At 46.7% G+C, this 15338-nt stretch overlaps 2 protein-coding genes across 2 annotated transcripts; both read right to left on the bottom strand.

Moving 5' to 3' along the window:
* Positions 1-425: 425 nt before the first annotated feature.
* LOC119382608 (uncharacterized) lies at positions 426-6308 on the bottom strand. The gene is made up of 4 exons (XM_037650387.2): positions 6185-6308; positions 5190-5407; positions 1461-1747; positions 426-989 (listed from the first exon to the last, which is right to left on the bottom strand). The coding sequence occupies exons 2-4, from the start codon at positions 5298-5300 to the stop codon at positions 674-676; spliced, it is 714 nt and encodes a 237-aa protein (XP_037506315.1). The 5' UTR covers positions 5301-5407; positions 6185-6308; the 3' UTR covers positions 426-673.
* A 1382-nt stretch (positions 6309-7690) lies between these two features.
* On the bottom strand, positions 7691-13002 carry LOC119381104 (probable glutamate receptor). Its single transcript, XM_049412167.1, has 6 exons — positions 12965-13002; positions 11213-11313; positions 10485-10575; positions 9065-9223; positions 7856-7888; positions 7691-7702 (listed from the first exon to the last, which is right to left on the bottom strand). The coding sequence occupies exons 2-6, from the start codon at positions 11254-11256 to the stop codon at positions 7691-7693; spliced, it is 339 nt and encodes a 112-aa protein (XP_049268124.1). The 5' UTR covers positions 11257-11313; positions 12965-13002.
* Between the last annotated feature and the right edge of the window lie 2336 nt (positions 13003-15338).

The raw sequence follows: 15338 nt of genomic DNA on the forward strand, positions 1-15338 counted from the left end.
CCATTTTAAAGTCAAATTTATTGCAATTTCGCAAGGACGAGTAGATAGCCCAAGTTTCATTTTCTATAACTGCTGATAGGGAAACGAATGGGAATGGGAATGATAGGGAAACGCGTCCTTCGACCGAGTTTTCTGATTAATCTTAAACCAGTAAGTGTAGCCAGTAGAAGTGGCCATTCGCGCTCGCTCTTCGGTACCTCGCATCACCACTGGCGAACACACCCCTAGGATATCGACTAGTCAGTGCGATGTTCGCAGCTTATAAGACGTTTGCATGTCCTCATTGCACTTGTGAGCAATGTCGCGCCAGCGACATCACGAAATGAAAAGAAATGAAGTGAGGTCACTACAGAGTCACGCCATGTACGCTCTGTTAAGCTTAACATGTGAAGACGAAGCCCAGAGCGCTACATCGACACTTGCACAACCATCTTTATTGGTAGGACTTGTATGGTGAAACGCCATAACTGTCGCTTCACGATCGCCCCACTTCCTCCTTTTAATAGCTGTGGTTTACGTAAGCATTGAAAGCGTAATTTCGCATGTGCTCTTCTAAATGTAAATCCATTGTTGCAGAAACGATAAGTTCGGGCTATACCCCAACGAGTGCTAAGCGGTGCAGCACAAACGTATATGTATACGCGATCGTCACAGCTTGGAAAATGTCAATCGCCTAGCGAGCTAGTAGGCGCACTTTAGGGCGCGGTATGCGTGACCTCTTCAGCTGGACACGGGTCGCCTTGGCGTGCCCAGTCAACTGGTGCGTCAGCGTGAGCTGTGATGATGCGTGAGGGTGCAGCACTTCCACGAGAAAGGCCGCCAAGGCCACCGTCATGGCCAGTGCCCAGAGCACGAAGCTGGCCAGGGTGTCGGAAACGGTGAGATCCTCCGCGACGTGACCTCCCGTCTGTCGCACACAGCGTTGCCAGTCGCCCAGGCTATCGGCCATCCACTTGCTCATCAGGCCGCTCTCGCACATCCACATGATCCTGCACAAACCACGTGACGTCATGGAAGCAGCTTCTCATCGTGCTAATACCCAAATACGGCGGTCACGATGGCGTGAGTACACAGTATAATAACGCGTGAATCGATTTGTGCTTGACGGTGCCAGTTATACAGCGGATCATCACGGTTGTAGATGTGTCTCTCGATCTATAAGACGCGCCTGTCATGCTGTCACGTTAATTGCTTACGCATTTTCTCGATATGATTGTACGCTGAGTCTGCGGCACCACTATAACGTCAATGCAAGCCATCTGTTTGCGTGATTAGTAGTTACACAGTTCAAGTAATCCAGGCCAGCTGGCGCGAGGAACATTTATTGTAATTCACGCTGCTTCACTGAGACGTTATGCGTAGATGAGCGCAGTCGGTGAGGCAAAATATCAAGCACAAGACAAGTTCATTTTCACGTATATATTCGCATGTATGCGTTTACATTCTTTGATGTGCAGTACCTAGCGTAAATGCGTTGATGTAGATCTCTGCGCATGGTCGGCGACATGAGGAAGGAGACTGGGTTTTCGTCAATGTGCTCGCGTGCGAAGTGGAAGCTGGACTTCAGTGTGCGACGGCAGTAGGCGGCCGTGCGCCACTGGAGCGAGATGTGGTCCACCAGGAGCACGGCGCGTCGTTGCACCACCTGGCGCATGTGCTCGTCGGAGAACATGTCACGCCCTAGCTGAGACCCGTTGGTGCGTGTCACCATTTGCCACAACGAACGCAGGACCGGAGACCGGGCAGTCTGCGCATGGTATAAGAACACTTTACGGCTCTAGTTTTAAAAGCGACGCTCTCTTCGCGTACCAGTCGACGTAAAGGATGAGCTTAAAGGGGCCCTGCAACACTTTTCGAGCATGCTCAAAAAGCGCTGCCGATCGGTAGTCGAGGCTCCCGAGAACACGCGAGCCAAATATTATAGCGATGCGCACGGCCTGGAATTTACAATAAATTCTCAAAGTCAGCTGAAAATCGCTCCCTCTTCTCTCGACAAATGATGTATTAGTCCGCAAAATATGACGCGATTGTCGGCAGTTCCACCATTGGCTGATGTTATAATCACGATAAAACCCTCATTATTACTTTCGTTGTTAATTTTGAGTTCAATAAGCAGATAATATGTATGTTTATATTATGTTATCGCGTTAAAAACACCGAACAAACATTAATATTAGCACTTCCGGTCTCACCGACAGCTCGTCTGCTCGTAGTTGCGTGGTTCCGTTTTCTTCGCCATGCGCAGTGCCGAAAACGTGAATATTTCTGTGCTTTTGACCATCGCCGGTTGCCGTTGAGAGTGGCAGCCGTTCGAGTGTTGCCTCGTCAGCTGAGAACTGCATCGTCGGCACGTTCTCACGACCGACCGAGGCACGGGCGCAGCGTGTCTCCGATAACAATGCTGGCGTCCGGTAATGGCGGCGCTTCGGGGTCGTCTGCCAGTGCCGTCTTACGAGGCGGTGTATCGGAGTATGGGCCGAAACCGATCTCAGCTGTCATTCGTTCCAAACGAGCGCGCACGTTTGCTTCCATGGTTGGCAGAGCGATGAAAACACTACGGCGTTCGAGGTGCACACCCAACATTACCAAACCGACGCGCAGTTGGCGCAGTTTTCAAGCACGCGCGATACACAGCGCGATCGCCTCCGCTCGACGAGAACGACGCAAGCCGACCGGAAGTGGCGGCACAGACCACGTGGTTGCGCCGAGACGCCAGAGAGAAAAAAATGAAAAAAATGCCGCCGGCGCTGACGTCGCCTCCTCGCACCTCCGCCCTCCCTCCCTCCCCTCACGCCGCGCGCAGCTTTCCGCGCGCTCGCTGCGTTGAGTTGAGAGAGAAAGCCGCGGAACGTGATCTCTATAATTTGGTAACACCACTTAGACTTGACGGATTCGAAAAATTTTTGCGGCATATGGCTGGTGAAGAGTCATACGTCAATAATGGGACTATTCCAATATAACAAAGAAAGGTGTTGCAGGGCCCCTTTAAGGGTCCATCCCCGAGCTTTGGTCCCGTTAGAACGTTCACACATCCGCGACCGATCTCTTCAGTGAATGCGCATTCTCGGTGTACAGTCGTGAACACGCTTAGCGTGGACACGGCAGCACGGGTCACATGGTGCTCCCAACAACAAGCTCTGCACACTCACCTCCTAATCATATCGTGGTTTTGGCAAGTAAAACCGCAGAAATTGTTATTTACCGCGCATACGCCGCAAAATAAACTGGAAATGTGCGGTTTATTTTGCGGCGTGGTTACTTTACTATCGCGTGCATCGTGTCGTCGGTGAGCACCTCCGACGAAGGTGCGCTCACATGACGCAGAGCAGGCGATGGCGAAATAGTAATATCGCCATTAACACAGCGTCGCGTTGTTATGTAGTATAGGCTTCGCCGACAGCATCGTGCGGCACGCGTATAGCCTGGCATTTATGGCCTTGCGTTACTAAGAACTAGTACGCGGGATATACATTGGAAACTAGCTATCAAATATAAAAAGTCAGTTTATAAAAATCAACACGACCTTCTAAATCTCGCTAACCTGAGAGGAAATGCTCCTTTCTATTCTCTCCGCAAACAAGACTTCTGGAACATCCCCTTTTGCCGAACAGAATACGGACGACAGATGTTGCAGTATTGTTTGCCTCACTTACTAAACACACTCCTCAGTAGCGAAATAGAATGAGAGAAACGTAGTATAAGTGACATTAAAAAACACTTCCTGTAACTAATCCCCGTAAAAAAAAAAATTGCTGTACTGTATGAAGAGAGATGTATTTTCATTGTTTTTTGTTTGTTTGATGTTTGCCTGTTGTTTTGGATTAATTATTGTGTTAAATAATTATCTTTAGCTGTTGACGATCTGTACATATACACATTGACACATACTCTCTATCTTTGTAGTCGTAAATATCGTAGAAACAAGGTTTAAAGTGTCACGTTAACCACTTTTTCGTCCTTTTTCTTTTTTTTCTCTCATGTAACGCGTTGGTTTGATTTTGTGATAGTGTTTTTTCGTGTATGTAACGCGCTAGTTTGTTCTTTGATTGCATTTTGACATCCTTGTGTGTCCCTACTGTATGCCCTGTATATGGGGGCTTGGGCTTTCCTCAAGCGAATTGTATCGCTTTTTGCCCAAGCTTGCCCACATCTCCAGGATGTAAATAAAACTGATTTGATTTGATTTGATTTGATTTGATTTGATTTGATTTGATTTGATTTGACATTTTCCGGTCACGGCAGTCGCACTTTGGTGGATGCGAAAGGCAGAAACGACCGTACTTTAGGTGCACGTAAAATAACCTCAAGTGGTCAGGATTAATTAGGAGTCCCGAACTACGGCGTGCATCATTAAGGCGCGTAAACATCTAGAAATATTTTTAAAGCTTGTCAAATTCGGGTGCATTTGTTGTTCTAAAAGGAAAAATACGCTCTTTGTGCGCAAAACGTTTCAGAAAAAAAGACAGATAGGACAGAGCGCACTCCTATCTGTCTTGGATAGGAGTGCGCTCTGTCCTATCTGTCTTCTTTTCTGAAACGTCTTGCGCACAAAGAGCGTATTTTTCCTTTTAGAATGCAGTACCAACCAGCCCAAGTAGCCAATGCACTGCGTTTGTTGTATTACGCAGTAAAAAAAAAAAACATTCACTGAATCAAATGTAGGTTACACAGTTTAAAAATATCGCTTCAGACTATGGCCTGATTTCTGCGTAGAATGGCAGTTATTTAGAGTAACTGAAAAAGCCGGTACATTTAGCAGATCAGTTCTGCGGGAGCCTGTAAAATGGATGAAGTTTCATGAAAGGGAAATATTTTCATGCACCCGTTTTGAGTGTAGCACGAAGCTACAAAGTAAATGTAGGTTTCTCAGCCCGTAAGCTCCGCAGTTGAATGAAAAATGGTCCGGGACGAAGGCAAGACCAGGATAACTTGTTTCCTCAGGTGCGAAGCTGACGTTCTGGGGGGGGGGGGGGGGGGGGGAGTACGGATTTTCTTTGCATATTGCTTGGTGCTATATTTAAAATAAGTGGTTGACAACTTATTCCTTTCATGAGCGGGTGTCCTCTACAATTTTATGTAAACTAGGCGGAGATTTCTTACGTTATATTGAACACGAGCTCAGGCCATTCGCATAAAGTGACATGTTGAGAGCATGCGCATCAGCGTGCATTAGCATATTTAGGACTGACCGATAAGAAATCCTCGTAGTGTGATCCTTTCCAGACGATGGGCCTTAGGTCGCGCTGGGCTACCACGTCGTGGATGGTGTCCAGCTGAGCAGGTTCGTTTTTGATGGCCATGCTGGACTTCAAGTGGCCCGCGAACGAGTTGGCGATCACTAGCACCGCCAGTAGCCAAGCGGTCAGCGCTATGCGTGCAGACGTCTGTGTCGGGATGCGCGGGGAACCTGGAAAGGAGGGCGGGATGTGACTCGTTCAGGTACATGCCTTTGTAGAGGACAGCTGCAGTGCGTCTCTCATATATGTATGCGACACATTTTACAGATGCCTCCGGGCGCGCGTTGCCTCTCGTCTTTTGTAACTGGAAACGTGTCCAATGTCTCTTTTTCACCGATACACTTGTCGACATGTATCGTTCAATAGTCCAAACAAGAACCTAGTGATGGCGAATTCCACTTTATGAATCTGTCTATTGTTTATAAATCTAATTACTCATGCCTATACAAAGTAGCATGCCAGCGATTATAGAGACGCTGGCGAAAGCCAGTTTTTAAAAGAAAGAGTCTCTCTCTTCTTATCATGTCTATGTGGAGTATGTGATGCAATAGCACAATATGATGAACTAACTACAGAATAGAATAAAATAACAGTATACCTATTAATAAATCAGTAGCTTTGGCAGCACTGCTTTATACCTCCCAAGCGACATGTGTGCTGAAGCAGATATACGGTTGCTAATATTTTTATACCATCAAAGTAAATGCAGTAAGGTAACCTTCACGCGATTATTACATCTACTTGTACACTGGTGCTTATGTGTTCCTTGCCTGCTGTAACGGTAATTAAATATTGAAGTGTAAGGCGCGACGACACCAGACAGAGGGAGAGTGTTACAAATACACGGAGCGCCTTTTATGTAATTTAGGTAATTAAATGTTTTGTCCCGTGAACATGTGCAATGTGTTCGCGAGTTGTGCCAGAACGAAAGAAATGTCTTTACGCACTTTCGTAGAGCAGGTTCCTGAAGAGTTCCCAACCCCATTCGTGCACTCTGTGTGGTATCTTTCTCCATGAGGTATTGTGGACGATGATCTCAGACAGGCTTATTAGCAGTGCGAGCACGGGCACGGCGCCACGGAGAAAGAAGTATTTGAGGAGGAGAATCTCTCGGCCGCGGCAGCGCGCGAGGGCGGCGCGATAGCGTCACGGCGGAATGCGGTTACGCCGAAGCACGACAGATGACGCTTTCGGCCTGTTGCCATCTTTTACATGCTCTTCTATGGGCGCGACGCATAAAAATCGTGATAGCGCCTCATACATTATAAAATTTCTAAGATTTCTGTCTGTAACATCAATAGGTAGATATGACAGATACTTTAGCTGCAGTTACTAATCGATATTGCCAGAATTATAGGCCGTACAGCGCTTGAAACGAACTGCTAGTAGCGGCCCATGAGCAGACGACGTCTGCCGCCGCATGCACGCGCCCCTCGCTCCTCGCTCGTATGTTCTGCGCGCGCATGCGTAGGTGGCCTTGGGAGGGAAAGTTCCCTTGGCGATTTGCTGTTTTTTTTTTTCTCTTTAGCGCTCTCAGTGGCTTCCGCGCGTTGCGCCGGCGGAGCCGACTCCTCGATGTTTGCGCGCGCTTTTCACGCCGCGAAAAAGGAGAGTGCTTTGCAGATTTCGACCAGTGCTACTTCAGGATGGGGCGGAAATGTGTCGTGCCGAACTGCAGCAGTGGGTACGCGTCCTGCAAGGAGAAGGTAATTACCTTCAAAGTTCCTAGAGACCCTGTGAGGTTGGAAGCGTGGGCTCGCGCCATACCAAGAAATGACCGACAGCTGACGCCTCGTGACTACGTTTGTGAGAAGCACGTCTCGCACAGTGACATAGACAGGCGGCGCTATTATGGAGAACTTGGTGGCGAAGTTCTCCTTGACAAACCGAAACGGCCAGTGTTGTTTCGAGACGCCGTGCACTCAATCTTTCCGCGCGCTGTCCCAGGTACTTGTCTGCTGTTCTAAAAAAAAATAGACAATGTGAAATTTCAACCACCTGGGGTTTTGTAACGTGCACCTAAATGTAAGCACACGGGCCTTTAGCATTTCGCCTCCATCTAAATGCGGCCGCCGCAACAACCTAAATCTGAATTGATGGCATATAGGGTAAGTCCCATCATTCGTTGAAATAAATTATACCTAACTCATTGAGTTGACGTTATCAAAAATTATAGATTTCAGGTTGTACAAAATATATCACGCTGGTAATTTTCCTGTATGTGACGCCATTTTTCTCGTTAATTTACCGCAAAAACTTGGAGTGCGCTTGAGCTTCGCCTTTGAGAGTAGAAACGCGATAGCGTAATCGGGCCCTGTGCGCATCGCCTTCTCAATTGCTAGCCTCGCCGACACCAACGCCGACACCGGTATTTCTGTGAAACGGGCTCGTTAACGCTGTCGCGTTAAAACACATCCATTCGGGCGCGAACGGCGAATCGCTGACGAATGGCCTTAACCGACGAGCTTCGTCGGAGAGCGCGGTGAGAGGGACGCGCGCATTTTTCCTTCTCCGCTGGCGGACTCTCACGACAGAGGGCGCGGGAGCGCTGTGCCCGATTTCGTGACTTTATTAGGGCGCCCGAGCGAGCGCAGTTTCGCCTCCTCAAGAATTCTTGCTCCGTGCACGGCGCTGAGAAGCAGAGCCCAAACCTGCATCGGAGGACGATTCACCGTTACTAGTAAAGAAGGCGAAAGCTCTAGAAACGGCGGCTGACATTTAAGTAAGATTACCTTCAGGTACCCTCTTCAATTGTAGGGTATCAGACCGGATATTTCTTATAGTCGCTACCTTTCCTTTTCTTTATTTCATACCCCCCTCTCGCTTTCTCTCTCTACAATGTACAATGGGAAATTTCAGGTAGCGCAATCGTAAAACCTGCGTACGCTGAAAACGCGTTGTTAAGTAGGAGAGAAGATACCACTGTGGTTAAGTTTATGTTAAGAGCCGATAAAGCGCTGGGAAGAAAGTTGAGAAAACGACGAGTCAGCTTAAAAAATGAACGGCAAAGCCATATGCACCACTTTCCATTATATCTCCCTAGCCATTTTTCCCAGCTAGTGAAGCGTTACCTCTTTGTTCTCATGCACCTCACATGTTACTTTTTTTGAGCATGTTATTCCAGCACTTTATTTCGTGTAGAGTCACAGTGTTAACTGCGAACGATTTTGGGAGCTAAGGCGAGTGTCCATCTTGTCTGAATGCTCATTTCCTCGGCCACATCTGGTTCTTTTGTTTCGCTGCCAATGAACCATGCGTTCTTCGCGCTTGCACGGCGGAGGTCGACACAGGGCTGGCGTGTAAACGTGGACAATTGAGATAGCCGCTGATTACTCAGCCACATAACGTTGTTGAGTAACTTTGCTTTTTGTGCAATTTCGTAACGCTGCAATTTAGAAGCTTTGGTTTAAATATGCATGTATACACTTCGCGACAGGCTATTTCATTTGTTTTGCTTTATAGCTGTTGCTGTGGGCAGGTTGAGACATATAGCACGTCCTCCGTACAGCAAGAAATAGAGCAATTTTAAAAGAGTTGGATGTTGGGCGCGTTGGTGTTTGGACATAAACATCGCCGTAAACAGCGCAACTAGACAGGACAACAGAAAAGAACAGACGAGCACAGGCGCAAAAAAGATAGTAATGCAATAACTTTTAAAAGCTAAGAATGAAGGTAATAAAAATGATACCGTGATAACGAAATATAGTCCATATGAATGCCTTCCTGTGAGCGGCGTGGACAAACGTGAAACAAAATGGTTTACAGGTTTGCGGAAAAACTCACAATTCGGAGCTTCGCGAACGTGTGTGAGTGGCCCCAGTGCTCACCTTCCAGTCGAACGTGAGTATGTATCCGAATACGTTGGACGTGCTCACTCCGGTGCCCGAGAGAATGCCCAACTGCACGTACATGATGGGAGGACCGTACTGGCCGACCGCCATGCGACTGTGAGACTGGATCATGGCCACGATGGTCATGTCCACTTCCTGTACATGGAGAAGCGATTTAAGTGGTTTATTACTCAACAGTGAACTAAGCATCAAGGTAAAAGAAATTCATTAAGTTGTTTCTGAAATTCATGCATGGTATTCCAATAAGCGACGTCCTTGTGTTTGCCGTACTTAGTATGCACCTCGTGTAAAATTGAGCTTTTATTTATTGCAAACATGATACCAGTTATATTTACTAGTTATCGCGAGGAAAATGACTGGTTTGTTTGAATAGAAAGTAATCAAGGTTATATTTATTGAGCTTGCTCACTGAAAGTGTGATTAGATTGGAAGAGATATGAGGCGTGACAAGGACGTCGCTGTCAACTTCTTGTGTTAGCTATATGAACCAACTAGCTCCGTTGAATACCGTTTTGGCGTTGTGGTAGTATGGGGATAAATTTATCAGCTGGCCTCTTATCAACCCGAACGTGTTCTATACACTTGCGATATCGTCCTGTTCAGCTCTCAATGACGTCACTACGGTGTTTTCTCTAACGCGTCACTGTTGAGGTTGACTACACGTGTACGGTCCCGTGAAAGAAGTATCAAATTTTAACAGGCAATAGCTTGCCTTGAATTCTTGAAAAAGATCGCATTTATTATTCAAAAGTTTTAAAGTTAATTTCGGAGGGCGATTCGGCCTTTCTTCACATATATATCTCTTTCTTTCAGTATACTAGTAAACTCTCCTGCGTCTCACATTTAAGAAGGCGTTGGGATGCTTCAAACTGTGAATAATTCCTTCCTAGATAATCTCGTGATTATTTGGGAGTTATTTAGCTATGTGTCGTATTTCGTCTGTATTCGCCGTGGTAGCTTAGCGGTTAAGGAGTTGCGGTGCTAAGCTCGAAGACGCGGGCTCGAATCCCGGCAATGGCAGTCTCACTTTGAGGGAGTTGGAATGCGAATACGCGCGTGTATGCAAATGCACGTTAAGGAACCCCGGGTATCGTCAAAATTACTACGGAGTTCCTCTCTACGACGTGCCTCATAATTATATTATATTGTGGTTCTAACACCTGAAACCTCAGATTTTTATTTCGTCTCACATTCGACATCTGAAGTAACAATGTGGCACAATGGATCAAGTAATAGTCTCGCCTTTCTAGTGGACATTTTCGATATGGCGTATAGTGCACCGGCTCATTCATTTTACCTTCTTTCTTTAATTCTGTGCGGAGAGAGCAATGTCAACTGCTCATTACAAACTTCGTCTGATGACATGAAAGAGTCCAAGCTGCTGTCCCAGACTTACCCTTCTCTGAACGTTGCCGACGGCTCCTGTCCAAGAGCCGTTTGGGAGCCGGATTCCTACCTGGCCATCAGACGGAAGTGTTGCTTCAAACCTGCTCCGAATGAAGGACGTGTCATTTACGCTGTCGCTCACATGCAAATGGCTTGCGATTAAACAGTGACTCCACACGGCTGAAAAGCGTGAAACATTTGATTTTTTGCTCAATTGCAGCCATTTCCGTGTTGCTGATTATTTTCGGACTTCACAAAAATATGTGACTCTACATAGTCATCTGCTTAAACAGTACATGAATAACGTCATACTGTCTATATCGAAGCATCATTTCTGTCACACAAGAAGGCACGCATTAGAAGGGAGCTTGTGTCTTTTCCCCCTTACTTAATTCCTTGGAGAGTCGCTGGAGCCAGCGTTTCGGCAAGACGACTTCGTCAGGCCTTGACGAATACGAACCCTCTTGCCCCCGACAAAGGAAAGACCTCTTGTAGAAGCGTTCTACGAAGCGACATTCCCTGTTCAACGATTTCTCATAACCTTTGCTGGGAAGTTTTATTCTGGGAGAAGGGAAGAAGGAGTAGGAAAGTTTCAACAGCGGGTGTGTTGTCTCCAACCTTGGCCGCCTAAACGCAGGGATCTATTGCCCATTCTACGGTCTGGGTCCGGTTCACCAGCTTTCGCTGGCTAAAAGAAAAATAGAGACAATTGGTAGGAATTGAAATAACTCAACTCACGTCATATTCAGGCTGTTAGTGAGGGCGTCCAGCACTTGACCCATGGGTCCGCCCACTGCCAGCTTGTCGCCGCGGTAGGCGACGGTCAAATACGGAGGCCACTGCGTTCACAGTCATCCTCACATCTCTTCTTTACATGACCACTGCGCATGCGTCTGTTCTCTGCATAGCAAGTGCAACCATTCTGATTACTGCGGCACCGTAAGATTCTTTAAACCAGTTCGAAATAGTAGCATTGTCTGCAATATCATCAGTTCTGGTTGTGGCACAAGTAGATAGATGGGTGCCGCGATAGCCTTCTTTAACAAATAGGTTGATTTCATTGATCGGATGATAATTTAGTGCCTCATTGACGATTTGTGAGAGTCATCGTATGGTATGGCTCTGGTTAGCTCTAATGTACTGTGGAATACTAGAAAGTCTAGACCAGTAAGTAACCGTTGCGGTTGGCAAATTAGGTTGAAAGTAATCGATTGTAAGGCTTCAGTTTCATACCTGAGCGTAAAATACCGGTGGTTCGGAGCGTGTTTAATATTTAATACTCGCGATGTGCGTTACATGCAATGTGCGTGCGGTTATTAATGATGTCATCAGAGGAGTTATGATTCGTCCCAAGGCATGCTGAAGCTTGGGGTGGCTCTTGAGACTCGCAAGGAGGTTTACGAGATGCATTCACCGTTTGCGGTGTTGGGAGGATTAGAGCCAGCCTGAGCAGTTAATGAGCTGAAAAGTAGTAATTAGATAGGCATGCCAGAAGATGCATGCTAAGTGCCTGTGAAGACACTCGATCTGCCGCGCTCCTTGCCGCTGGAGCCAAAGCCAGCCACGGCTTTCAGCCGGGAAAGCGGCACCGCTACGCGGTGCACGCCATTGAGTTACCCACTGTAGGGGTACCAGGCCTCCCCAGACGCTGGGATCGCGCCAGCCACGGCGCCCAACGGCAGCATAGCAGTTTGCTCCGGGCAAATAATGCCCATGCAGCTCATGCATAAGGCCACGTGGCGGCATGCCCCTGTGGAGTAACACACGGAGTCGTGCACATAAGAAAGAAGCCAGACACAAGGGTTGTGCAATGGTAAGGCAGAGTGGGGATAAAGTCATGGGGGCGCCCGCACGATAGACTGGGCTCAGTCGGCATCCGGGTTCTGTATTGGTCGGGCAAAATCTGGTAGCGCTCTGCTGATTAAGCGCTCGATGCGTATCAGTATGGCTCTAGTTCTTTTATTTGACAAGAGCATCGGGAAATGGGACTCTTCGTATGGGAGGCCATGGGGGTTACCCCCAATGCCCGAGACGAGGTATTCAGTCATGGGGCACTCATTTAGATAATGAAGGAAGGATGTGCACGGCCGGCGACAGTAACACATGTCGACGATTTGTGAGAGTCATCGTATGGTATGGCTCTGGTTAGCTCTAATTTACTGTGGAATACTAGAAAGTCTAGACCAGTAAGTAACCGTTGCGGTTGGCAAATGAGGTTGAAAGTAATCGATTGTAAGGCTTCAGTTTCATACCTGAGCGTAAAATACCGGTGGTTCGGAGCGTGTTTAATATTTAATACTCGCGATGGCCTGTTTTGTTAGTTGCATCGCTGAAAAGCGTGAGCAACAAAAGCAAAAGGCAACACCAATACACGTTCTGAACTCAAAATGTGCATGCATTATTCTGGCTCGCCCATATCCTCAAAACAGCGCAACATGCTGCGCAGGAATGCAGAGAGTTTTTTGTATATAGACTTCTTTATACACTCACCGGTATGAACGAGACTTTCAGCACAGTTTGAGTTGTGTTCATCTGCGGCAAGCAATCGCAAGGAAACGAGATCGCGTGAAAAATATTGTACCAATAATTTTGTCTTCGCTATGCTTTATAGATGTACGTTTCTGCCGGAAATGACAGAAGAATGCGCAGTTTTTGTCGACTCATTTTCTCTAGCTCTGGCAGCTTTATAGTTATTGCGGACTGTACGCTGAATTGAGAGTTGGCCATTGCTCGTTCGTCCGAGAGTTTGGTTTATGCCCTTAATGAAATATCACGGAAGACATGCGACTATAATCCTATGCCTTCTGTGAGGCCATAGTCTCGCTCTCCAGAAATAAAATACAAATACAGGCAAAGAGATATGTGCAAACACTGAACTGACGGCAGCAAATAATGTGCCAAGATTTTATGTTATAGCCGTGAGTGTCAAACGCAAAGGATCCTTTATGCATTCAAGACGGCTTTTCGTTCGTCGCCACGTTCACATTAGACATCTAAGGCTTTCGTTTTAATGAGAACACCATGCACTGCTAGCAATTTCACACTTCAAACAAGAAAGACGGGCTATCTTGCACCTCTCAATTTAACATGAAGTTGGCTCATAAACCACGAGAAAAAGCGCAGCATACAAATAGGAACCGAGACAAGCGCCGATTTTCAACTGAATTTGAAAAGGGTCAGTTGAAATGAAACGTAGCGTGTGACTACACATCTCCATTTTTTTTTTCAATTTTCATAGTACGTAGCGAAATTTTTAGCACCGACTCTTGAACATACCTAATTAACATGGTGGCTAATTACTGTCTTACTTCATTTTAGCGTATTACTACGTATGTTCATCCGAGATGATAGTTTGATCTGACGATCTGACAAGAAACGTACTAGTGAAGGCCCCTATAGACCAGAACACAGCGAATTCCATGCGCATCGCCATATTTGCATCACGCGTCGCGCCATCTATCGCACACACGACGAAACAACACGCGCGGGCTGCCACGCCAGCAGACGCTACACAGAGCAAACGTGAAACTTCCGAAACTCAGCCCGTCGGAGAGCGTGTTTCGAGTCTTTTCTAGCCTGGACATTTTCGATGATTTTATTGGAACATCAAGAACATCTTCCTCATGCAAGTCCACAATGTATACAGTACAGAGGGAATCAGACTTGTCTAGAGCAGTCGAGCGGCCGGCTCCGGACTGCACAAGCGCTGCGTACCGGCAGTCGCTGAGTTCGAGATATGTTGGATACAAGCGCCAAAAGCCCGCATGCGGCACCGGTGCTCGGAACCATTTCTGTTATCGGCCTGTCGATTTTTAACGAGCGAAGGTGGACGGAAACGGCGCTTATTCTTTGCCTGCTTCGGTGTGTGTAGCCGCCGCCGCAGCTGATAAATGAAGCACGCTTCCCCTCATGCATTTCTATCTGATTGAAGTCGAACGATTGGTAGCGTTCAAGTCATTATTTTTTTTCTTGCTTTCTGGCATACCAAAAGAGCACAGCAACTTGACGACGCTTAACGCAACATATCGACCAAAATATGAAACGCCAGAATCAGTAAGGTAAGCATAACTTTCGGGGACGCAGATTAAAAGCCTGAAACTGTTTATGTGGTGTTTACCATTCCGATGTTCATACGGTTTTGTGGATTAAAATGTAAGATCCATAAGTTAGAAAGCAGATGTCAACAATAAAGCATGCAGCTTTTTTTCTTTTTTTAGAATTATAGTATCTATGGACACAGACAAAGCGAATGATATTTTACAGTACGGACTTCTGAATTACAACACTAATTTCAGAATATAACTTTGGGATAATACTACTAAGCTCTGCAACAATTTCAAATAGGCTATTCATTGTTTCAGTAAAGTTTGTCCTCTTGAGATGCTCTAAAATGCGCATTTTTGGAAACAAAGATGTGTGTAATGATGCAGCAAGATGCTTAACATAACACAAAACTCAAAAGCATCACAAATAACTCTATGGGCCATTGTGCGTTCCATTATGGCGATCGCTCGCCGCTCTCCCTTAGTTAGCCGTGGAGCCATTGCAAAAAAAGCGTCATTCTTTGCGTCAGTCGTCGTTTGCGTCTGCCACTTCATGTGCTAATAGGCGTTGACGTCACCGCTCACCGCAACGCCGATAAATCATTGCCATTTTTTATGTTCAATCACGCGCGGTTGTCAAAGCCAGCGCAGGCATTCCGGTGCGCATCCACGCTTATCACGAACCGCGGTGGTTCCACAAGTGACAGCACGCAAAAAAAAAGGAATAGAAAGTAACCCAGATAACTGACTATCTCTTATGTCACAAGTTACAGGCTGACATCGCATTTAGGCCGCAAGTATACATGCCACATGCGGGCTTT

This window comes from Rhipicephalus sanguineus, chromosome 2, assembly GCF_013339695.2.
Source record: "Rhipicephalus sanguineus isolate Rsan-2018 chromosome 2, BIME_Rsan_1.4, whole genome shotgun sequence".
Lineage (NCBI taxonomy): Eukaryota > Metazoa > Arthropoda > Arachnida > Ixodida > Ixodidae > Rhipicephalus > Rhipicephalus sanguineus.

Excerpts from the sequence above, each read along its gene's own strand:
- LOC119382608 (XM_037650387.2), bottom strand. The coding sequence starts at position 5,300 with ATGGCCATCAAAAACGAACCTGCTCAGCTGGACACCATCCACGACGTG. Across the intron at positions 1,748-5,189 it reads ACTACGAGGATTTCTTATCG|ACTGCCCGGTCTCCGGTCCT; the intron begins GTCAGTCCTAAA and ends TACCATGCGCAG. Across the intron at positions 990-1,460 it reads CATCAACGCATTTACGCTAG|GATCATGTGGATGTGCGAGA; the intron begins GTACTGCACATC and ends TGGTTTGTGCAG.
- LOC119381104 (XM_049412167.1), bottom strand. The coding sequence starts at position 11,256 with ATGGGTCAAGTGCTGGACGCCCTCACTAACAGCCTGAATATGAC. Across the intron at positions 9,224-10,484 it reads TCGGCAACGTTCAGAGAAGG|GAAGTGGACATGACCATCGT; the intron begins GTAAGTCTGGGA and ends CTCCATGTACAG. Across the intron at positions 7,889-9,064 it reads TACTCACGTTCGACTGGAAG|GTTTGGGCTCTGCTTCTCAG; the intron begins GTGAGCACTGGG and ends CCTCCGATGCAG.